This window comes from Parus major, chromosome 3, assembly GCF_001522545.3.
Source record: "Parus major isolate Abel chromosome 3, Parus_major1.1, whole genome shotgun sequence".
Taxonomy (NCBI): Eukaryota; Metazoa; Chordata; class Aves; order Passeriformes; family Paridae; genus Parus; species Parus major.
The window spans coordinates 59,609,666-59,634,962 of NC_031770.1; the positions used below are offsets into that span (position 1 = coordinate 59,609,666).

General features: G+C 39.2%; 1 protein-coding gene across 1 annotated transcript in view; it reads right to left on the minus strand.

The window, feature by feature from the left end:
• Positions 1-18,918: 18,918 nt before the first annotated feature.
• Positions 18,919-25,297, minus strand: part of LAMA2 (laminin subunit alpha 2) — a 336,031-nt gene continuing 329,652 nt past the window's right edge. The window contains exons 63-66 of the mRNA XM_033512805.1: positions 22,859-23,012; positions 22,354-22,484; positions 21,540-21,762; positions 18,919-19,179 (exon numbers count right to left, since the gene is read on the minus strand). Of these exons, the coding sequence (XP_033368696.1) occupies positions 19,022-19,179; positions 21,540-21,762; positions 22,354-22,484; positions 22,859-23,012 (666 nt within the window). The 3' untranslated portion in view covers positions 18,919-19,021. The remainder of the gene's footprint in view (positions 19,180-21,539; positions 21,763-22,353; positions 22,485-22,858; positions 23,013-25,297) is intronic.

Genomic DNA, 25,297 nt, shown 5'->3' on the forward strand with positions numbered 1-25,297 from the left:
TCTACTGCTATGAAAAATATATATATATGTAAATTTTGCTTCAGCAGTATCAGTGCAGCTTTAGGACCCTTCTGTTCTCTTCTAATACCTTCCCTGTACTGCACTACTCAAAGGATCTGATTGCCACATGTGGGCATTTCTGCTTTTCTTTGCCTTTTAACTATTCTGCTTTTTAGCTTTGCTGCCAGTCTCTGTTGGGTTCCTTGATGGAGTAGCTCCCACTTCACAAAAGCACATCAATTCTCTCCTGGAATTCAGGTAAAGAGAAAGTGTCTGGGGCTCTGACACTGTTGCAACCTGACAGTTTAATGTCACGGTGTGCTTTGGTAAACCAAGGCAGGAGCATCTGTGCTCTCTAGATAGCATTTTATAACCATTTATCATGGTTAACAAAGTACATTTTTTGGATTTATTTCCTTTCCCCCAGTTGTGCAGTTACAGTGACTCTGGAAGTGGAGGATTTTCTGGCTTAAAGCTGTATTGGAAGAGCCAGTGTGAGTTTTGAAGCACTGACTCCTCTCACTCCAGTTCATATTCAGGGCCCAGGTCACATTTGAAACTGCAGAAAAGAAAGGTTCCCACCATCCCTTCCCCTACCAAGAGCTTGCCCCAAGGGCTCTTACTTAAGATCCAAATGTGGATGAGTGAAGTTAAGTGCCTGTTTCCTGACCGATTTTTAAGAAGAGCGAGTGTCTCTGGAGGGTCAGTGGTTTGCCCAGGAGGGTCAGTACTCTGTCCCTCCAGGGTTTGTGTGTTTTGATGGGGTACCTCAGGGCAGCATTTGAGAAGCTGAGTCTCATTGGACTGTTTGCTTTCTTGTCAAGGTTTTGCTCTGACACTGATCCTCTGCTTCTTCACAATTTAATTATTTGTTGCTACTTGAAAAAACCCTGTCTAGATGGAATGCAACAGTCGCATGTGAAGTGTTTGAAACCTCATGTCATATTTATTTCCTTACCATTTAGAAACTGTATTTTCTTTCCCACCTGTTTCTGTTTTCTGTCTTTTCACCCCTTTTGTTGTGATCCAGTCCATACATGCTGTTTCAGCATCCCAGTGACCCTGAAGGCAGCAGCACGATGTGAAAGGAGGAAGGGCAGCTCTGGCAATTCCTCAGTTAAGCTGCTACAGACATTCAGTATACTCAGAGACTGCAAAACATCAGCAGTCCTTTGCCTTTATGCTTTGTCTCTTCATTCTCCTAAATGATCATCCAAAGAGCTGCTTAGAAATGTTAAACAACTGCTGTAATTACCCAGTCATTCTTAAATCCTTTTTCCTCTGTGTGCACTTCCCACAGATGCCATTCATTTTTGAGTGAAACAGCATAGGCACAATTGAACTGCTCTTGAGCTATTAATTTATTTCTCCTCTGACCTTCTGTACCATTTTTAAGTATTTACGGTGTCAGGAATGCCTTGGCTCACTGGTTTCAGTGTGGCTTTTATATCTGCTTTTAGCTCTGTTTAGTTTAATTGGTCCCTATCAATGCACCTCCCCTCTACCCTCTGGCAAGGGCATGTGAGAACAAGGAAAAAGTAGTTTGTAGTGTTAGATACAGATACTAATCTCAGAAGTTATGGTGGTGGCCAGGTCTTCACTACAGAGCCTTAGTTTTACTCTTTGGTTTAGTGTACAAATCTGGTTTAGCTGGGAGATGTGCAGCAATTCCACAAGATTCAGGACAATTTGATAAAAAGCTCAAATCAAATTATTAGATCTATTTAAAATATTCTTTCTAAAGTAGAGACCCCTGCAAATTTGCCCTAATAGAGCAAATCCTTGTGTCCCTTATTCCAGGAATAGGTTGTTCTTACTCCCCTTCAGAATGTCCTCAGAGTGTAGCCAGCTGCCTGTGAAAAATAACAACAACAAATGCAAAAAACAACAAAAAAAACCCCATAAAAAGTTGACTAATCTTATATCAGAGGAACAGAAAATATGAAGTAACCAGAATTATTCAACCTAGTTGTCTCTGAGGCCTCACTGGAGTTTATTAAGGAAGAGAAGGGCCAGTTCTAACTTTTATGGGTCAGATTTTCTAAAAAAATTAGTATATTATTAGCTATCTTCTTAATACTGGGTACAGAAACTTGGTTCTGAGTGTGTGGTTTATCCCTGTTTTCCCCAAAACTGTGATCCCACACATTCATTAAACAGTGAGAGACTGGTTGGCAACCAGTCAATTAATCATTTGTAGCAATCAACATATGGTAAATAGCACCTTTTCTTTTTCTCTCCTTGTATTTAGCAAATTATTTGGCATAATTTTCTATGAAGTTTTCATGAAAAAAGGTTCAAACTTTTTATTAATTTGCTTGTATAATTTTCATGTGGAAAATATTTCCTTTTTGTATTGTATTGGAGTGTATTTGGGAGCTGAAGGCAACTAAGTGGTCAAGCAATTTCCAAACATAGACACTTGAGCACATTTTAAAATGGTTACTTTTTCAAAATTTCTGTGCCCTTGTTTGGGTTTCACATTCTAGCAGAATCTATTAAAAGCAAATCAAAATAAAACCATTCACCTGTATTGAACAAATATCAAAGTACCCTGCAGTCCCAAAATGAGCACTTTGACTAGCATGCATGGCAGAATGAGCTCCTCATGTTCTTTTCTCAGCATAGTAGAAAATGAGATTATGTCTCAATTCTTTAAGTCTGAAAGATTTAAACAAAGATTTAAGTTGTGAAATGTAATCCACAATGAAGTAACCCCATTCCTTGTTTATTACATGGACAGATGGGAATATTCAGTGAAACTGAACACTGAAATTAATATCAATCAAAATGAGAATTTGAATGTTCATATAAATAACAAGACTCTGATGATGTAGCAAGGGAAGGAAAATTTGAATTTACTTATTATGTTTGGACTGAATGTTGGTTTGTTCAGCTGGAAGTGACAGCAGGCTCACATTGGACCTTGTTTGCTTTGAGCTGAACACGATCAGCTTCTCTGCACATCTCTGAAGAGAGGGAGGTTTGGTGTAGTTTGTTCTGTTGAGAAGGGGCTCTGCCTGCTCTCCCTGGGCCCCACAGACATATAAGGTGCACCAGGCTGGCAGAAACAACCAAGAAGGAAGCGGTTTTGGACAAAAGCTTTGGGCATAATGAAAACTGCTAGGAAAGGTGCATATAGGTTTTCTTCTGTTTCTGTAAACTCTCTTGTGTTATATGTGTGTCTCAATGGGAATAATCCTTTTCCTGCAAGACAAAGATTTTTTTTTTACATCATTTCGGTATCTTAGGAAAAAGTGGGATCAGGGCCAGTCTGTGAGAAATTCTACTGTGTTGAATGTGCTGTATTGAAGCGTCAGAAGAGAGCTCTTTCTCTTTGATATGGGTCATTTTGCAGTTGCCAGAGGCATGACTGAGTGGGGTCATCCATGGGGTCCCACGAGTTCCTGTCAGCTTTGTGCAGTGTCCTTAAACCTAACATGGGTATGTCAGCAGCTGCCTTCTGTGTCTGCCTGCAGATGGAGCCTGACTGAAAGTGACAATTCCTGTGTGCTAATGAGCTGCTGATGTCTCACAGGCCAAGAAACTGATGGAAATTATAAACTGTATTGGCAGTGGTGACAGGAGAAAGATTAGACCTTTTGGAGGAACATGGCCTAGGTACAGCCTTGGTAGGGCTCTTGGGCTGTTGGTCTTGGAGGAGTTGCAGAGGGCTGGTGGAGGCATGAACTGCCAAAATCTCACAATTATGGTAGAGATGGAGTCAGCATCTACTACTCAGCACATTGTAGGACCTGCAGTTTAGGGGGAAACATTCTGCTCCCCGTCCCCGGCTCTGACAATGGAGATGCAGTGCTAATTATCCAAATATCTCAGAAGTGAAAATCATTAAAGCCCTCCAACAGTAAAAGTGTCTTGTAACAACATCAGTCAGTTCTTACTTCCGCAGACCGTAGCAGCAATATGCATGAAAGAAGGGAGATTTATGAAATGCACACTGTATAGAGCTATGTTGCATATTAGTAACACTTCCAGATCTTCATTATTAGGCAGGATCAAGCACCAATAATATAGATGATGCCATCAATAACATCCTTTCTACCAGTGACACACGGTCTTGCTGCAATTGCAGTTCAGGGTGAGTTGAATTACAGATTTCTCATCATGAAAGGGTTGAGATACAGATTGAGACCTAAAACCTCTTTTTGCAAAGATTCAGAGACATCAGCTTGCTTAAAAATGAATACAAAAGAGTTAGAAAGTTACATTTATTCGAGCTTTTAACATTTCTGTCATGAATACAATATTTGCCAATGTCTGCCAACTCTGCACCCTTCATGGCCCTTTCAGATCCTTAGGAAAAAAGGGTTTTCTTAGGAAAGTAAGGAAAAAAAAGTCTATTCAAGTATTTTGAACTCATTCACACAAGGATTTGCCATTGCTTTAAAGAGATGAAAGCTGTGCTAGCCTTTAATTCTGCATCTGAGATGCCCTGGCTTGCAGCTGGGAACAGAGAGATTGTATAGTTCCAATTTTTTTGTTAATACGGAAGTTCTCACCTGATACCACTGAGCCACCAGACTGAAAATCAACTGTGGAACATCTTAAAGAAGGAGTGCCAGTAAAAGGTGTTTCTGAGATGATATTAAGTGGAATTACTTAAATTTAAAAGCATACTGTAAGTCAAAGATGTTGAGAAGGCTCTACAGCAATCAAATTGTTTTCTGCTTCTCCTTGATGTAGTCAATGCTATCCTGTCAGTCTCTGTGGGTGTGGGTCTGTAGAGGACTTTGTCATAATTTTTACTTCCAGCTGACAATCTGGTATGTTTATGGTACAACACTGAAGAGAGACAGATAACCCTATTTGCCTCTCTATATGTTAATTCTATTTTAGCAATGAAATATGTAGTGTACAAGTATAAAAAGATTTCTAGTAGCACCTGGCAGTTTCCAAAAATTGGGTAGGGAGACAGTTGGAAAAGAGTATAATCAAAATGTGTGTACATCTGGAATATTTAATCTTTTTGTACTCCACAAAAATGTTCCTGTTGTTATCCTGTCACATGGTTATTTCTGTAGTTAGAAATAGAAAGGATTCTGAGGTGAGTTTTATTTCAGTAGTGTCTGACCACTCTGATTTTTCATACACTTGTAATGCAACTCTCTCCACAGTATCTTTATATGCTTTCACAGTAAGATAGCAAGAAGTTTTTGTGTTCTTTCCACCATTCAAATGAAGTTTGCAATGTATTAAAAAAAGTTATTTTCACTTGCTCCTAGTAACTTCTAGACAAAAAGTATTAAAATATATAAAAGAAGCATTGAGAAGATACTGCAGACTACTTGCTAGTTTGTTTTCTGCTGGTGAAAGAGATGGATCTTACTTGGTTTTTAAAAATGCATTTATATTGCTTTTAGCAGCAGCAGCAGCAGTAAAAAAGCTACTACTCATTACTACCTTGTCAAGCGGAACAACTTTCTTTCTCCTTAGAAAATAATTTAATTCTCTTTTACCTAAAATAACTGTATGTGAGGACTAATGAATTGTTCAGAACTTTCACTCCTGCACATTCATAATCTAGAAAATAGTTTCTTATTTTCCTCTATTATTTTCTTGGTTCTAAGTACCCCTTCCACTGGGCTTGTGAGTATATTTTTACAGTCTGTTTGCAGAAATATTGGAGGAATATATGATGATATTAATGCAAACTGGCATGCACAGAAATTTATGTCAGAAAAATGAAGCAGGGGACCTTGCTGTAGGGTTATATGGCAAGCAAAACCATCTTTCAAACTATGGCTGAATTTGCAAAGCATGAGTGGTAATTAAAGTTGGCTGACTCAGTCCCCAAAGCAGGACACCTCAGAAGGACTTGGGTTTTCGGTAGAGCAGGGCCCAGATGAGTGCTTTTTTCACTGTTTTTTAATTGACACCTTTTGCTGGATCCCAAGCTGAGGATCTAGAGGCAATCACTGTCATTTGTTGTTTATGAAAAGCCTTATGCAGTCTTGGATCCATGTATGAAACCACTGTAGATGTGCTGAATTGTGTTTCTTTGGTGACAGAGAAGGTGGAAACAGCAATGTCAATCATTTTGATGCTGAAAGATGAACATTCTCTGTAATATGCTGGAATAAAGAAGTTTAATGTACCCAGAACACTGAACCACTCCCACATCACTTTTATCTCCCTCCACTTCTATCCAATCAGGATAGATTAACTCAGGAGACTTACCTGGAGTCCCAGGCTTTGGGAAAGGGCAGAAGTGTGCCGGTGGTGGCATCAGTAAAGGCTCTCCAGGGGGAAAGTCAATAGAAGGAGCTGTTGTCCTTCTTCCCCTCGCACTGCTACCACCCAGTTACAAATTAGAAGAAAAATCCTGGTCCTGAGCATCTCTGGAATGGAGGAAACAAAGTTTCAGTTCCATTTTGTTTGTTGTGGCTTTGGCTTTGTCGCAGTGAACTTGGAGAAGTGCCAGTGTTTTGCCTCCTCCCTTGCTCCAACTCTGAGCGAGTTCAGACAGGCAGATAGACAAGGCTTGCATTCTGTGTATCAGACACAAGATAAATTACCTTCTCCTTCTGAAGGGCCTAAACAGTGTTTGATTTTTTATTAATAACTGAGAAGGAGAGATTGATCTAGCAATCCCCACTGGCAGGGGAGGGAGAAACCAGGCTGTGCTTCTTGCAGGTGGGTAAGACCCAAGCTGTGCAGTGCCTGACTGCACAGTTCCATCCTAATCCAGCCTCTGATGCTTCCAGAGAAAGAAGCACTGTGACAAGCTTAGCGTGTGCTGTACATACAATAATTGTGCTTTAGTCAGCTGGCATTACTTTAAATAAGCTCTTAGAACAAAATAGGGGGATTGAATAGAGTGTCTGATAGTGAACTGCAAGAGGACAATTTAGAAAGGCAGTAATACAATTGTTGCTACTGACTGGAGCCTTGCTCACAGTGAATTAATTCCAATGTATTTTCCTCTTTATTTGATTCCACCGTGTTTTCTCTAATTGCATCATTGCCTTGGAGGGACAGTAGTTCTTCATCAGCTCGTTCAAATTGGGTCTGGAGACAATGTGAAAAAATGCTGTCTCCTTTACAGTGAAAGAAGCCAACTAGAAAAAACCACCAGTTCCTTAATGCCGTTGCTCATTAGCCGTGAAGAGAATGGTTGTAGCAGTATTGCTGCAATGGCTGACTCCTCCATGCCCTTGCCTCTCCAGTCACACTAAATGGGCTTCAAGGAAAGGGAGTGAGTGATGAATATTTATTCTGTTTATTACTTTGAAACAGCACTAACCATAAGCAGATCAGCAAGAGACAGACTGGCAGTGTGTGTCTGTGTAACTGCTGTGAAAAATGAAGAACATGCACTATGGCTAAATAAGTTTGTTCTTGTTTGTTGCTGTAGACACGGATGTCTGGTTTTGAGGGAAGGCACATGGGGAAAGAGAGGGGCTGAATTGCATTTAATTAATTTTGGTTTTTATGCCGACATCACTATGTACTGTACAAGTGTAAGAGGGTTTGCAGGGTATGTAAGCCTTCTTTAGAGTCACTTGGTTGGCAGCTGTCTTCTCACAACTGGAGAGGGGAATTTGAGGTTATATTTAATTCTTGTGTCATATGAGGTTACATTTTTGTGTGATGTCTATGTGCTTGAAGAGCCCGTGCAGCTGATGACAGCATGGTAATTGCAGTGTTGGCAGCAGTCCAGAAGGAAGAAACAGCGTACCCACCCACATACCCCCCTCACTTACTGTCCCACTCACTCCCACACACCCTCCCTGGTTTCAACCTCCTGAAATCTGAAGCTATATCATCTCTTTGATGTGGTGGTGATTTTTGAAGATGTACTCCAGTGTCTTGTCTGACAGATGCATCACAGCCACAGAACATGCTCCTTTAGCAATTTCTAGCCTCATGATGTAGTCAAAGATCACACAGCGCCTTAGCCTCTAATAGGCAAGGTAATGCCGGTGGCATACGCTCTTGAGGAGAAAAGGAAGTGATTAGAACAAAACAGCTCATTTTGTTTTCTAGATCTATAGCACCCTTTGTGCTTCAGCTGAGTTGTTTTTGATGCCTTAAGTTTTAGCTTTCATATTTTCAGAATTCTGTGCTGCCTTGATGTGTGACTCTGAACTTCGTACAAAGTGTTACCAAGTTCTCTTCACAGTGTATGTAGACAAAACAATCCTTTTCCAGCCCAAGAACCAAAGACACCATTGCAGCTTCAGGCCCAAAAAGCATAAACAGCAGCAAAGTGAAGAGAGCAATCTGGGAGGATGGGACTTTATAACCTGAAGCTGTAATTGGACAATTAACCCCAATGTGTAAATGGCCCAAAACATACAAAAGTGTGAAAACTTGTAACCAGTCATCCGTCTTGTGACCATCTTGGGTCCATCTTGTGTGTAGCCCTGGCCAGGCTCTTATACTGCCCAAGGTGTGTCCTTTAAAGGCCTTCCAATAAATACCTCCTTTATTCCTCTCACTCTGTCTAGCCTCTCTTCCTGGTCAGCCTCTCTAGGCATCAGCTCTGGACAGGGGACTTCTGGGAGTGGTAACTGGTTTTCCATAAAGGATGAAACAACAGCTGATGGATTTTGATAAACCTCTGCCTTCACTGGAATTAAAGCAGTAACACTGCTGTGGCTTTCTTTATGGCTTTGCTGGTTCTTTACATCACTTTTTTCCTTTAGGATACAGCAACTTAATGCATGAAATTCCCCTAGGGTCCAAGCTGTCCTAATTGCACATGGCATATATCCAGAATTTAAAGTCTTTGAGACATTGGTCCGTGAAAGATGTGATTAATCCTGGATCTATTCCAGTGGGCATATTCTAGTATACTATTTACTGGACTATGATTTCCATATAAAGACAATGAAAAATAAGAGGAAACTCAGTAGAGATAAGTATTACAATTTCTTAAGTGACTAAAGATACCAGGACCTAGACCCGGGAACTTCTATTCACATTATTTAGAAGTCCTGTTCTCCCTCATTTACCAAGGAAGAATCTAGCTGAGTAGCCTGATTGGGATTTATGTACCTCTTTTATGCAGGGCAGATATAGCAATTATTAACTGCAAACTTTAAACAAAATAAATGGGGAGATGTGTTCAAACTTCCCAGTTCTATTGTTTAGATAGCTACAGTTTCAGTCCAGCAGGCAGAATTCCCTCAGTGGCTGCTGTTTGAAGAGACACTTGCATAAAGTTTTCTCTGCTGTCACTCAACCTTGCCTGCCCCCTTACCTTCTGTTCCCTCATCCACCTGCCTTTGCAGTGTCCCTTTCTTCCTTTTTTTAAAATCTCAGTTGTTAGGTGAGGACCTGTCATACCAAAGATTGGCCACATACACAAATCCTTATAAAAATGTTGCCTTTTGGTAATTTTTTCTACTGTCAAGGAAGGATGTGTATTAATCTGTAACAGAAATACTTTAAAAATTAAAAGTAGTTACAAAGCACTGGTAATTCCTAGAGCCTTCACATTCTTGTCAGCTGCACTAGGGAGAGTCAAGAACCCAAGCAGTTCTCAGACAATAATTTCTGTCACAGGACACTTTATTATTGCTGTCACTGTTCAGGGCCAGTCTATATGCAGCTGCACTGGGGTTACTCAGGCACATTTGAGGAAAATCTGTCTTTGGTAGTTCTGTGCATAATTCTTTGACATGTTATCTTGGAAAACACAAAAGAGTCTTGCTTTTTGCTTTTCTGATGGAAATTAGCAGACATGGAACTGAAGGCAGACATTTCAAAGGACAAACAAAAAATAGAATGGTGGTGTTATTTCATTAGGTAATTTAATTTCCTGTTTTTATGGGTTTGCCATAGGTATGGTCTTTGTAGTAAGCCCAAAACATTTGGTTATTAATAGAAAAACAGATGAGTTAATATTCCTAAAGCATCTTAAAGACAAGTACTTAATAAATACTGAGATTTGTTACTGCTTTGTATTAAAAACTTGGCAGTTGTTACCAAAATTAGTCTGCATGTTTAAGACTTTCAGTTCTGGTTATATATTTATTTTACACATATTAGCAAACACGTTTCATTGTCTTACTAATTTTAGTAAGTCTTCTTTTCTTCATGACAACTAGATACACAAAGTCTGAATTTTAGTTCAGAATGAACTTGGATGTTTAACTTCCCTTGCATCATAGCTTGAAGGTGTGATCATGGCAGTAACTTCTGGTGAGAATACTCAGTCTAGCTAGTGCTGCCCTGCAGTAATAATTCTCCATATCAGAACAGCCACTGGTATGTGAGGTGCACTATGTGCCACTCTGTTCTCATTCCCAATATGCACAAAGCTTTAAATACTTTTAACCCAAAAGAGATTTTCTCAAGATGATGTGAAGTACTAGATGCTGGCTTCCATTATGTTCACCACCATGATATCTAAATTGCAAAGCCACTGAATAAATTTAAAATAGTGAAATACTGGAGGTAGGGTCTGGTGCAGTAGATCAGAGCCTTCAATTCCTTTTGGGTGGCTCTTGGTTTGGGGACCCTTCATAAAGAGGCTGAATGCCCTCTTGCCTGACACCACTGTGTCAATTCTTTAAATTTTGCAATTGCAAATCAATATTCCTTTCTAAGCACCAAGTCAGAGGCAGGTCAGTTTGACTCAATTGTATTTGCACTGCTGCGTACAATGTGTGGTGACACAATGATTCGATGACCCTTTCTGCAAATGGATCCTGTGTGCTAGGTGTTTGGGATCTTTGTGGTTGAGATCTGTGAGGCTGAGACTTGTGGCCCAGCTAACGTACACATTAGCAGGGATATTCAAATGTATCTTTATTCACTGGTACCTTTTCATTACACTGGAAAATGAGCTTTGGTTGCTTTGGTTGCAGTACTTGATAAAGCTATGAATGCCTCTCGCCCTTCCGTTTAGAGGGGAAAAAACATTAGAGCCCTCAGACTGGCTAATGAAATAGAGGGAGAAACATGGTCATTAGCTGGAGTGGTGGTTGGCTCCTGAGCCAACTCTTCCACTGTAAGGAGGCATTTGATGCTCTTAGGAGACTTGCTTATTTCAGTGGAAAATGGTTCTGTTTATTGAGTTTGCGCAAATGCATTTGATTTAGTCAATTTAGGCTCTGCATTTAAGCAAATTACAACTTAGGACTCGATCAGCAAGAGGTAAATTAGTTTGAACGCATATAAAAGGATCTTGCTGAGGGTAAATTTACAGCCAAACCATTACATGGAAATCATAATGTGCAGCACACGTCAGGTTTGATAAATGAAGCAGGACTGTAAAATTGCCCTAATCTTGAAGTGTGCTTGCATTTAGCCAGCTACAGAGCTCAAGTGCTTGTTATGACTGCTGTCTTGAACTGGCACAGGAGAGAGAAATCTCTCCAAAGTTGGAATTACTGAATTAAAAAAAGACAAGAAGAATCCTCGCATACACAGCTCTTCTTCCTCTGCTCCTTGGTCTCCTGCTCACCTGAACACTTGCCAAGTACAGGCATGGGGTGCCGATGCCTGCTAGGGAAAGACATTATCACAGGATACCTTGTGCACAAATAAAAATGGGGAATTACTGCCTAGGCCATCGCTCTGCATATATGAGAGAGTGAATTAGGCACCCCTCTTCAAGCTCTCTCTACTGTGAGGTGCAGGCTTTTGATGGTTTGGGGTTTTCTTTGACGTGAGATTTTTTTTACCCTGGAATTAGGCCATCCACACATCTTCTAAGAATGTCCCCCATGATACAGGAAAAGGATTATTTTTCTTAAATCAGCCACATTATAAATAGTAGAAAAATCAGGCAGACAAACAGTGTTTGATTTGCAATTAAGAATTTTTTTAAATTTTGAAAATATACTTTATCTGTAAAGAAACACGTTGATATTCTTAAGATCACTGATTATCTGATTATCAGTGCAAAATACTACCAAACAAAACTGTTGATTTTTATATACCAAAAATTGGAATATTACAAAGAAAAATGGTTTATTAAAAACTCTGTGGAAAAGAGAAAGGCCAACTAAACAATAAAAATTTTAGTTTCAAAAACAGGGAACAGAAGACCGTCCATGAACTAGGCAGCTAAATGGTAAACTTAATTCTCCATCTGTTCTAGTACTTTTAACAGTTTCTAAGCAGCGGCAACGTCCAATGTCTTTTATGGAATCACATTTTAGAGACTTCACAACCCAACATGCCACTGCCAGCTGGTGTTTGAAAGCACACTCCTGCTGCAGTTCAGTTTATAAAACTGCTTGTAGGCTTAAAATAACAGATACCTTATGGACAATGTATACAACGGTGTGCTTGTGCATTGAGGCCAAGCTGGCCTCAGTCTTGCACTGAATGTATTAGCACAAACTTGGCCTTAGAGCTGTGGTATGGAGGTTACTGTATCTCTTTGAACCTTACTTGTCACTGTTCAAAGCTGGTGTGTTGGATTTTGATCAGTGATGACTGCTTAATCCTTCTTTAACTTAACTAGAAAGGAACGCTGCTGTCTTTACTTTACTGTAGTTTCAAGTGCAATATCTGCATATAGGGTTTTTTTTCCCCTCTCTGTTCCCCCTTTGTAGGATGGCCACTAAGCAACTCCATAAGCATAGGAAGCAACCTTGAATTTTCTGGCCCACAGTAATTTAGAAACACTGTTGAAAACCTATTGAGACTTATAACCATTAACTGCTTGTTCAATAGTTGTAATCTTTGGGAGAGCAAACAGTCAAAAGTTTACAGACACAATGAGTAGAATTTTTTGGGGTTTTTTTGCATTCTTTCATTTACATGAGAAAAGCCAGATGAAAAGCACAGTGAGCTCTTTTTAATCTGGTACAGATTTGCAGCTGAATTACTCCTATCTGTAGCAATCCTCTTCTCTGCCCTGCTGTAATGACATTCCTGACCTGCTTATTTCACTGCTGTCCCTTTGGCTGCATGAATGCTACTCTTGTATGGAGATGTGATTTCAGTTTTGCATGTTGTAACCTTTTCCTTCAATGTGCACCATCTGTATGCAGCATCAGGTGAAAGCTGGGCTTTATAATTTAGGGCAACCCACTGTTGCAAGTAGATTTTGTCTGGGGATTTCACTCTTCTGCCCCGCTGTCCATGGCCTGGAGGAGATACAGTAGAGTATTAACAATACCCTGGCCCCTTGACCTTGAGACTTTGCACAGGGCAGTGGTTTTTTAAGAGCAGTCAAGAAGTCATTAGATTTTCCTACTTGCCTCAGTATCAGTGAATTCTCAACCAATCTAATCAGCTATTCAAGCCAAATTCACCTCCTTTGTTAAACCTTCTATTACTTTATGGGGAGATTTGCTCAGATTGACAAAATGGACTGAATAGCAGCAATAATGCAGCCATTAGCAGAAAGAAATGGGCTTAAAGGAACACATGTACAAGGTTTATTTTTTGCTTTCTTAATGCTGCAGCTCTGTGAGAAAAATGTAAGAGGTTGTGCTTGCAGCTTGGGCTTAGTCACTACTGGTGTTGGTTAATTTTTTTTTGTGGAAAAGGAAAGTAGCTAGTAATGTTTGCTATTACCTGTATCTGGAAGTTCTTCCCTAAGCTGGAGTTCTGCTGTATTCCATCAAGGGTAACCCTAATGCTGGGTGCTGTAGTGGATTGCAGCAGAGCTATTAAGTCTAATTGGGAAGAAAGGTTTTAGCAGTGACATTAAGTGAAATAGAACACCCAGGGTGGCAGCAGGCCTGTCTGCAGCTTCTGCAGTGAGCAAAGTTTGCTGCTTTTTGTAGCTGGCACAGTCAGCCCATGCCACCCTGATGTTCAGTTGATGGATCAGGCTTCTAATTTGGATTCTGGGGCAGTATGGGCCAGAAGAGCTCTGGAGGTGGTATTTGCAGACACAGTGAAGGACAGCCTGTAGTTTCCTCTGGTCATTTAAAGTAGAAACTCTAGTCTGATGGGTGTCTCAGTAACAGACAAAAGATCATTTGTTTCTAAGCAGCAATATTGTTTTACAGCTGAAGGTTTACTCCCCTCTCAACATAACTGTCCACAAGGCAGACAAAGAACAAGCCAAGAAAAAAATAAGAGGAGCAATGACTTTCCATTTAGCAAATACAGCATAGACCCAGACTCTTCAAATAAGGAATAAAATAGAGCTGTTGCTTGAACAGGTGCTAAATAAGAAATACTAGAATAACCTGTAATATTTGCATCTTTCCTGGATCTTCAAGTGGTCTAAACTGATGCAAACTGTAGAGATATCAATCTCTGCTGTCTTAGGCCAGTCTATGCCTCCAGGCATTTCAGTGCTTAAGCTGACTCTAACTCCATAGAATTCAAAGTTGTGCAGAAAAGGGTTCTGCTTTATTCCACCTAACCCTCTGCCTCTGGGGTCATAGGAGACCACGTCACTGTACGTGCTTCATTCCCTCAGTTCAGAGAGATGGGCAGTTTTTCATCTCCCAGAGAGCCATTCTGTTGACATGAAACTCGGTGAAAGAGTGAGGCCTTTGGCTGTTTAAATCAAATTCATGTTGTATTCCAGTACAGAATCATAATGAAGAAAACCACAGGAAATGTAGCTACTCTAGGGCCTCAACTGCCAGTCATCCTTCCTTGCTCATGCCAGCTAGAAGAACCAAAGTTGTCAAAATGAATTATGTTTGAAAGGGGAGATGTCACAGCAGATTATTCAGCCTTGCAGAATTTTTTGTAATACCGTATATCATAAAAAATAGTCTTTGAAACTCTAGACACCTACTTTCATTATTATCTTCATTACAGAGTGATAGATAAATGCTGGGCAGGCAAGAAGCATCAGTTTAATTTTGTACTCAAACTTACTTCTAGAAAAAGATGGGGTAAAAGGAAGGGACATTAGGAGAGTTTTGTGCACTCTTCAAAATAAGTGAAGAGTCAAGTCCATAATCAAGTGAAAACTAAGAGAGGGGTGTTAGACTTGGGCTAAAGAATGATGTTGGTCCTGCGGGAGCATTAAACACGTGTGAGAGCACTGACTTCTGGAGATTTTTCCCTAGGGTTTTCTTTCTTTGCATAAATTAGATATTTTAGTTTCTGAAGTGCTGTCATTTTGAAGAAAGGTCTTTGTGTTCAGGTATGAAGCATGAAATGGTGAAAGTGATAATCCTTTCTATGTATTTGCAGCAGACGTTCAGCCCTTGTGTATGCTCCAAGACTTGATGGATGACTGAAGAACTGGTAGACTTTTGTCATTAGGAAATGCAGATGGTAAAAAGAAAGAAAAGGTTAAAAATCCATTGAGAATATTTTCAGAAGAGTTTTATTTGCTTTCATAAAATCTTAGTTGAAAACTGCAAGTTCTTAAAAGTTTAAAAACTGGTGTGTATGTGGGGATTGGGAACTTCTGCTGGTCTTTCAGTAAATGTGTTCTTATGAAAGGTATGGAATACACTTTTCTTATAGGTCAGAAACAAGTCAATGAAAAATTTTACTTGCACATACTGAGAAACCCTTCAGCAGGTATCTGCTGCCCAGAATCTGAAAAAGGGAAGGCCTAGAACTGATATTCCTGGTGGTTTCTATGATAAAAGAGAGATGGGAGAAATGGTTTGGGTTTTTTTAGCATTTTAAGTTCTTTTTGTGCATTCTAAAGAAAAATACTAAACCAGAAACATTCTCTTTGCAAGTTTCTATAAAGAGCTGTAAGTATGATTTAATAGAATGAAAAAGGAAATTATTCTTTGCAAAGAGTTTGAGAACTGCTTGTATTTAAAATTGAAAACACAACCTTTTTCAGCATAGCAGTTGGCCTAAATGATGAGGAATTTGTTTCTTTCAGAGTAACTGCTTGTCTTAAATGTCTAAAAGTGACTACCCTCAATAAGATCAATTTTAAAACAATTTAAAAACACCTGGATGTGAGTTTTTTTGTTTTGAAGTTTAGCAACAGAGTATTTAAAGTGTGAGGGGGGAAGAAAATGGTAGTAAAAACATCTGTATGCAAAATACCCACCAAAATAAAGTTTTAAATACTTGTGCCTTGTAAATGTGTCTTAGTTTTCAATCTTGAATTGGAGAGGTATTGCACAGTCAGCAGTGGCATAATCTCCAGCAGCTGCATATGGCTCTGAAGCTCACAACCTGCTGGTTTCAGGCAGTTTTAGTCTTTATCTGGAATCTGACAATCTATTAATCTCTGGTATGGCAAAAGGGAGTAATGGGGAGCTGGGATCATTCCCAGATGCTCTGCTTAATCTTCAAAGACAGAAAACTTTACTAACAGTACTTGGTGCATACACTCACTGATCTATGAAAACAAATTAGTCAGGTTTTTCTGTTTCCTTTTAGCTTGTCTATTTGCTTAAGTAGCTGTTGTTTCAGCCTATTGAGTGTATTTCCTTTAGCAGAGGACAGCAGATGGTTGATTTTTTTTTCCACTTGAAAGTTCAAGAAATGTAATAATCTGCATTGTTTCATTGTTTTTCTTGTGTGCCACACATTCCTGGAAAGTCACGCAAGAGAGAAATAATTCAACAGAACATAAGAACATAAAGGCCTCTCTTTTTCTTTTTTCCCATTCAACTTCTTTTATATAGAAACTCCAGTAATTGTTTTGAAGGCAAAGACATATTTATGTGAAAGACCATTGCTGATGCAGCACTGGGCAGAGCAGTGGCAATTTCCTGCCTCTGAGGCTGGGCATGGTTTAACTCACAGAGCTCTGGGCTCGGTTGTTCAAATTTCCCTTGTGTCTTCAAGCCCACCCTCAAAAAAAAACCCCCAAAACCAGCTCCAAAACCTTTGTAAGCAACTTTGGATTAAAAAAATAATTCAACATGTTGACTAGAATCTAGAGGCTAGGAAGTGTGCCTAGGTAGTGTGGTGGGCCAACAATCGGCAGTTGTGTGTTGTGAGACATCCATAGCAATAACATTGTCTTAGGGCTTCCTTTGTTCATATTTTTTAAGACTTTTGGAAATACTCAACTGCATTTGAAGTGTTCCAGCCTGCTTTTCTTGAGCTGCTCAAACTACCCTGAAACATTATAGACATGAGAATAGGCAAATACATGAGGGATAAAGAATAACAGAGAAATGCATGAATATTTTACAGTGTGCTTGTTAAAAGCACAACCATGTAGAAGTTGAGGACAGTACATCTCCGATAATTAGGCTTTTTCAGAGACAAATGCATGCTTTACTAATTCTTAGCACTTTGAACATGGGTAAAACTGAGCAGCCATTAACTGTTTCTTAACATTAAAGGCCACTTGCAACTAAAACTAGAATATTTGCTGAAGGCAATTACTTGAAGACTTTACAGGAGTCAGATGGTTTTTCTTCAGGTCTATCTGATCGATGTAGATTCCCCAAACCATTAGAGTGCCAGTATACATATTTATTAAGATCTCTTTAATACACTTTCCCAGTGTAAAGGCTTTTTTTTCCCCTTCCATGGCAGTTTAAAGAAACATTCTATGCCAAAAAGGCCTTTTGTAAGATACAAAGCACTCCTGCAGGAGTGCTCACAGGCAAGTAGAAATTTTGCAGCTAGCCTATGCACAAATTTTGCAGCTGCCTTTCTTTTACTATGTCAGAATTTCTGAAAACGTGTATTCAAGGCTCTTTATGGGCCGAAAAAAAATATTTTAGAAAACCTTTTTCATTTAATCGCATAGTTGTGCTATCTTACTGCCAGGGGTTTTTCTGTTATTATTTCTTCTTTTGCATAGGTAGGTTTTTTTACATTCCTACAGCAGCTGTTCTGCATGTCCGATCACAACCTTTGCAAAACTGCACTTTATCAACTTGAAATAATCCATAGAAAACATAACACACACTTCAGTGATGATTTCATAGTCCTCTAAAACATACAAAGCATGAGGATAACCACTAGGATTTGGCATTTCAGTGAGAATCTAGGAAGCAGCTTTCCTCTCTCCATCTATATTGAAACTGCTATCCACATAACACTATAAATTTTATTCAAGGAAGATTTGGGGTGGCTTCTGCATTCAGTATTCCTTACAAACTGACAACATCAGGCAGAAGCAGCAAAGTTGAACTTTGGAAGCTGCTTTTATGGTAAGAATTCCATTAATAGATAACAGCAGAGATCAGTAGTAGGTGTTGCGCTAATAATCTATGGAGTGTTCTTGCTTCACCTCTATTCTGCTCCAAGTGTCAAGATTTCATCTTCCTTTAGAAAACTGGTTTGTGATTTTGTTGCTATGTGTAACATATCATGAGGGAGAGAGCAGCAATGTTGAACTTTATTAATTATGGATCATTAAAACTGTATTTCAAGGTACGTAATACAACCCAGTTCAACTCCCTCCATTAGAGACTCAAGGTCCCAACACCAAACAATATAAACTCTGTAAAAATCAATGATGTCCAAGTGATAGAGCAGGGATTTTAGGTGCAACATATTTTCACCAATAATCCCAAATCAGCTAACTAAGTACCAACACTTTTCTTCTTCTTTCTCGGTTCCACAGCAATAGCATGACAGTAGCCATACAGACCACATATAATTTCTCAGTGAAACTTCATGGGAAATATGATCAGAAAAGTTTTGTAAAAGCTCTTGGATATGACCAAAACATAAATTTTTGAAGCAAGTTAATATGCTGATGAAGGATAAGGTTGTGTATGCCCATGAGTGCATTGTATTTAGAATTGTAAAGGAATACAAGTTTAGAGATCTACCTCACCAAAAGCATTTAGTGAGCATTTCAAAGAGTTGGACTTGGTGATCCTTCCTTATGGTTCCCTTCCAACTTGAGATATTTTGTGATTCTGTGTTCCATAGAAAAGGAACAACCTGCATAATACATGCTCTCACTCATCATAAGAATGAACATTTCCATTTCAAGCTATAAGGAAAGAGATAGATTAAAATTACTCCTTTAATGAAGGGGATGGGGCCAGGGATTATTTGTTCATGCATTTCTGGAAGGTACATTGAAATAGCCATTGGAATATATCACAAACACTACTCAAATACTTGCACAAAGACATTTTATTATGAATGCAATGAAGATATAGATTTTTTTTTTTCAATCTGAGGTGCTTATATAAACAGACCCATACTGGCTGAGCAACCATCAGTCTGCAGGGCATGACACTGGCTGGACACCCTTCAGCTCCAAAGCTTTGCTAAAGTTAATCTCTTGAGGTTTTGCAGTACCCTTGGTGAGCTTCAGAAATCGAATACATCCTTTAAAACGGATATTAGTCGTCAGCCCAAACTGGGTCACACCATCTGAAGGAAGGAAAAAAATTAGAAAGGAATTATGTTTGAGTTGATACTTAATTTTGTTCTTTGAGTCCTGCACAAGAACAGATGTCCCCAGCAATATATGAATGTTTTATTTGCTGTATATATTCATTGTGAAGAAAACTACAAGCATTATGAGCAAATGTGATGAATGCTTATGTTAGATAACAATCCACACTTCCTTTCTTTTTCTGTCCTACTATGACAGTGGCAGAATCTGAACACATATAGACTACTATTGTAACCCATTCATGCAGCTTGCTACCTATAAATGGTGGACAATACACATATGATGCTCTGCAGATATTCAGCTTTTTATCCACAGAACAATAGAAGGGAAAAAAATAGGCCAAAATGTACGCAATTCTCAGTCCTAACATCACAAAGAAGCCAGTTCCTCAGGATGGATTTCAGATGTCATTTACAGACCAGTTTTGATAGTTTTCAAGTATTCTTTTTTTTCCTTGCTGACAGTAAAGCCAGGAGTTGGAGTATATTTGCTCCACCAATGAAGGAGGGGATGGAAGTGAGAGTGGTTTGACTGGGAAGCTGGAAATATTTCACTCAACTGCTTGAAATTTGTGGCACAACTTGTTTCTCAGTGTTCTTAAAAGTGAATTGCAGAAGTTACTTTATACTTGTAGAGACTGTCTGGCCACAGCATTATTCTGTTTCACAGAAATGGATGAATCCATCTGTCTCTCTGTGCACTCTTCCCATGGGGAAGAGTGATACCAGCAGATGAATGCTAGCTTTTATGGGTACCCAGGAATCTTTATTCTTGTCCACACTATGGTGGTGAAAATTTTCTCTACGTAGAAAATACTCCAGCAGCTAATTAATTCTAGCTGGTTGACAACTGTTTTGCTCTATTTATGCAGCTTCAAGAGGGCTGGAAATTACAAACACTTACTAATTTTACAAAATCCCATGATTGTGTGCTTCAAATTTGTGATGCAGCTAAGTATTGGGAATGTTAAAACAAATCCTGGATGAGCTAGACTAGGCAGCAAAAGAAGAATGTTTACACATGCAGTAGGTTTGTTAAATCATTTCATAGCTTGCCATGTGGCTGAACTCACGAATATCCCTTCAATATGAGGTAAGAGTAGGTTTGTTTTGTACAGATTGCAGTGTTACTGTGATTTGCGTCTCTCTTGCCATGCAGTCCAGACGAGATAGTAACTCCATCTGCAGTGTTTCTTCAGTGCTGGCTCCTATGCTAGAATCTTGTTTTGCTATGAAAAGGCTGCCACAAAACCGTTTTTCTTTAGTCCCAAAGTCGTTGGTCTTTATTGATAGTTATTGTGACTAAAGTTCAACTCCCATATGTCACTGCCAAGGACAATTTTTCAAATGTTCCAAAGCTTGGGAGAGAAGACTTTTAGGATGCACTGTATCACTCATAAGAATGGGTGAAAAAACAACTTCCAGAAAATAATTTAGGAATTAACTGACTCAGAGGTGTCTTGCCTTTGACCTCAGTATGCACTGGAGCAGACACATACTGCAAACATACTTTGCTTTTTTGTTTTGGCTTGCAAGCTATAGGGAATATTTATTACAAATGCAACAAAATTGGTACTTTGCAAAGATATTAACTGTATTTTCAGAAAGTAAACTGCTGTTAGAAAATTTATTGACTGTCTATGAAGAGATGAATACTAGAATTCATTATCAGCTTAGTGGAAGATGAAGCCAGCTGCAGAACGCAGCCCAATTCTCGATACTGTTCAATTACCTCTGCATAAAACAAGTTCTCTTGAGGGCTTCCAGAATACTGATTAGGAAATGTAGATTATGTGTTTTTTTCCTTTAAAAACCAGCAGACCACAAGCAAAGGCTCTAATTAGAAAGCGATGGTGTCTTCTTCCCTCTGTGTGGAAGCTGTTCTTATTCCTCAGGTTTTACAGGCTGATTTACACATGCACTGCCCTGCCCCCTCAAGGGCATATATACTTTCTTTGGTTAAGATTTGATGTTCCTCAGTTAAATTTAAATATGCCAAATGCTGTTACTATTGCAACTATGGTGCTATTACTAAACAGGAAGTTTTAAGAGAGAGGCTGTGTGTGTGTGAGCAGCAGAAGGCAGAAAATCTGTCTAATTCTCTGTGACAGTGCCTACATTTGAAATGGGGCAGGGATATCTGTGAGTCTCTTGTTGCAGAACTTCTTGTTCTGAAATGCAGCTGAATGCAGAAATGAACATCCACGCCAACTGATACAAACTCAGCCTGTCTTATCAATCATCTTTAGCATACTAGTCCTACTTACATTTAAGCCATTACCAAGGCAGTGTTATTGGAGCCTAAGTAAAGCATAATTTGTGTCTTGCATGCTCACCAGGATAGCCTCCAACAAAGAGAGGGTCGTTTGTGTCTGCTGAGGTCGAGGCCCTGTTTGGGCTGTCAGTCTCCACCTGTCTGCCATCCACAGTCAGCTCCAAGCGGTGTTTGATCTTGTTGGCAAGAACCTTGTGCCACTGTCCATCACACAAACTGCCTGGTGCATCAGGCTCATAGACAGCAGAGAATCGGCCTGCACCATTGTCAACGTGAAACATCACCTGAAAAGCACGGCATGGACATCAGCAAGTTTTCAACACAGTTCAGTTGCTTTTGTTTGTTTGTTTTGTTTGAAGTCAACATGGTTTGACTGTATGCACCAAGGACTATGTGGATTGCTGTCCCTCTGTGAGGGTTCTATCACTGAAACAAACACAAGTAGAAATATGGAAAATTGCTGTCTAAGTTGTTATTTTCCCTTATTTTTTTTTGTCTTAGTTTTAGGGTGCTTTACACCCCTCTAAAATATTTATAGTGACAGAACAATGACTGGTTTTCCAGACAGTGAATCAAAAGATATCCAAGAGAAAATAGTATTAATAATGACAAAGCCTTTCCTCAAAACTTCTTATATGGTCACTAGTTTAAGACCTAATTGCAGTTTTAGGAGACTCAAGTATTAAAGAACCTTTTAAATTATCTTTTAAAAGTGTAAGATCCTCTAGATGTATAGAAAGGTGCAAGTGTTGCTCTCCTTCGAGAACCCTGATATTGTTTGAGACATCTTGAGATTGGGGTAGTAACCTTGCATTTAAACTACCTGTGCTGTCTAAAGCCAGTTTATGAAGAAACAAAACTGCTTTGATACTCACTTTTCCACCAACTAATTCAATGCCAAGCCCATCCATTTTCTGGCTGCTGACTCCTAGGAGAACACCGTTCATTCGTGTTGTACGGAATTCAAATTCCACGAGCAGATCTGTTCCCACTCTGTATGCACCAACTTAGAGAGAAAAGGGGAAGCACAATAAAATGAAGATAAGCTTCTAACACTATATTACATTATATTATGTATATATTAATATTATTCCTAATAATCATCACACAAATTGTGCTGAGAGTAAAGCAAAGTAACTAACTTGGTATTGTTAACACACTCCGTTTCATGTAAAACCATGTAAACAACTGTGCTTAGTGCAAGACCTTGCTAGGAAATCACATAGTTTCTCCTTGGGCAAGATAACTAAAAATGATCAGCAAGAGTTTCAATACTGACCTCACTTTGCCAACAGGAGTTAGGTAACACTGGGAGCTTTTGAAAGCAGAATCTCCTCTTTCTCTGTTCTTTGACTATCACCAGAATTATTGTTCATATACCTGTTTTGGCAAAGCCTGTTCCATCGAAGTATGTTCCCTTCTGTGCAGTGACAAAGCATTTCCCAACGTTGAAGCTGGAAGTTGGATTATCCAGGTCAACAGGTGATTCTGTCATTTTAAAATTCCTGATGCAGCCATCAATGCTATGGAGGACCTGCAGTCAATATTTCAAACAAAATGTAAAACTATGAGAAGCAAGCCTAAAGTACGCTATCAATGACTGCATTTTCTCTGCTTCACTCCTGGATTTATGGAGCTGAATAAAACTTGAATTTTATGTGCCTAATACTTAATATCTGATTGTAATTGGAATCTACTCTTAATCATGCTGAGGATGAATTACATTACTTTTCAGGGATGTGATCTGAGTCACATCTATTTGGCTTACTGGAGGGGATATAAAATAATACACCACATAATGAAACAGAAAATTACATCAGCAATGCAGGAATTTAATGGCCTATATTTTGCCTTTTTAATTGACTAGGTTATGGGGTTTGCAAGTAGATGAAGATAGTGGCTATAGTTCTTTGAACTGCTGGTAATTTTACTGGGTGGGTTTTCTTTTTTCCCTTCCTTTAATCACTTTACTGTTGGCCTAATGTTGCACAGTGAGGCAGAGGTAATGCAGGTAACATCACTACTACAATGAGCAAAGCCCCTGTGTGAAGGCTGTTGACTGCAGTGATCAGGGCCGCTCAGTTGGCTGGAGAGGCAGGTGGAGACAGGGAATGTGCTCATGTCTACGGAGGCTCCTGTGCAAGGTTGCCAACTGCAGCTCCAGTTTGGCTTCTGCACTGGGCACACCGTGACCTCCAGCCAGCGGTCTGGGCACACTTAGAACAGTGGTTTGAGTACCCATGGATCTGCCTGGGGCAGGGGTTGTTCTGGGTGTGAGCAGGGCATCCCAGTGGGACCTCTGAAAGCCACTGGCATCTCCTGCAGAACTCGCCCTCCCTTTCTCTCCAAGGTATGCAGAAGCTGCATTTTGGTTCTAAGATTCAGACAGAGGCTTTGATCTTTGACTTAAAGAGTTAGGAAAATCTATCCTTGATACCAGTGAGACAGAGGAAAATCATACATCATGTACTTGGAGGAAGAAAAAGAAGATATATTCATAAGCAGTGCAGTAGAAAGGAGTAGTAGAAAGTGTAGTAGAAAGGAAGAAAATAAACATCAGTGAATAAAATTCAGCCTAGAAATACGTACAAATACAAAAAGGACAAAGGCACACCTGCAGAAAGAAGTTTTGATTCTACACATTACCTCCTCTAACAACATTCTGTAAATGGAAAGAATTTCCAGTAATTAATTTTCTTGTAAATCAAAGGTGTATGTACTGTGAAATTATATAGCTTATTACAGCTAAATACACCTGTACAATATTTTCATGAGAACTTGAGCAATACCAGTGAACAGATTCAGTTCTGAGCTGAACAATGCTTTCTGTCAGACTTTTCATAAGTAGTCCTTCTTATAATTTCTTAATAAGTCATCTCCAGATCAACAAATCTTGTTATCAAAAAAGAGAAATGGCAGAAAACAAAACAAACCTTCACTGCAAGAATAAATCACAGAAATGCAAGATTTGTAGATGATTTGATAACGTTCTCTAACTTAACAATTTTCTCTTCCCTATGGAAAAGCAAATCTGGCTATACTTTAGCATGGGAACAGATAATAGGACCTCTTTTGCTGAAAGCAGAGTGTTGAGTGCTCAAAATGTGACATCTGCTGAAGCTAAACAAATGGGTATCAGTCTTCTACACTGAAAAAGAAGCCAAACCACCTATGGTTACATAATAGATTACTAAGGCTAATATATGAAAATATATGAAAAGGCTAATATATGTACAGAAGAAAGCCCTGACTAAGGTAACACATCCTTTAAACTTGGTTTGCTTCAGAGCCTCTACATGAAGCTACAGCACAACATTGTCTCATACATCACAGTGTATTTTACTGAGCATGACTGGAAGGCAAACATTGGTTTTTACATGACATTTGAAGTCACAGCTTCATTTAAATCCCAAAGCACATAAGATTGTCAGGATCTGACATTACTGTTATTTCCAGACTGAGCCATTTATCTGCATGGGTTCCCTCCATTACCTCTGACAAATAGCAATAGGTGAGGACCTAGTGTTGTCTTTCTTCTTAGATGAGTATTTGTAAATTGCAGATGTATTGAAAGAGCATAAATTGATTGTACTAGGAATTATATGTTCTGGGTAGTTAAGTATTGCTTTTTGTTTTCAGTGCCTCAGATCTGGTTTGGTAAATCCTAATGACTTAGATTTGCCTCAGTTTGGGCTTTCTGCACAATCAATTATGTACTAAGAATCATGATCTTACAGGTCAGTTTTCTTTATGGAATATAACACTCAGATGTAGAGTGGTTACTCATCCCCTTCATTCCCTATCCATGAGTTATTACAT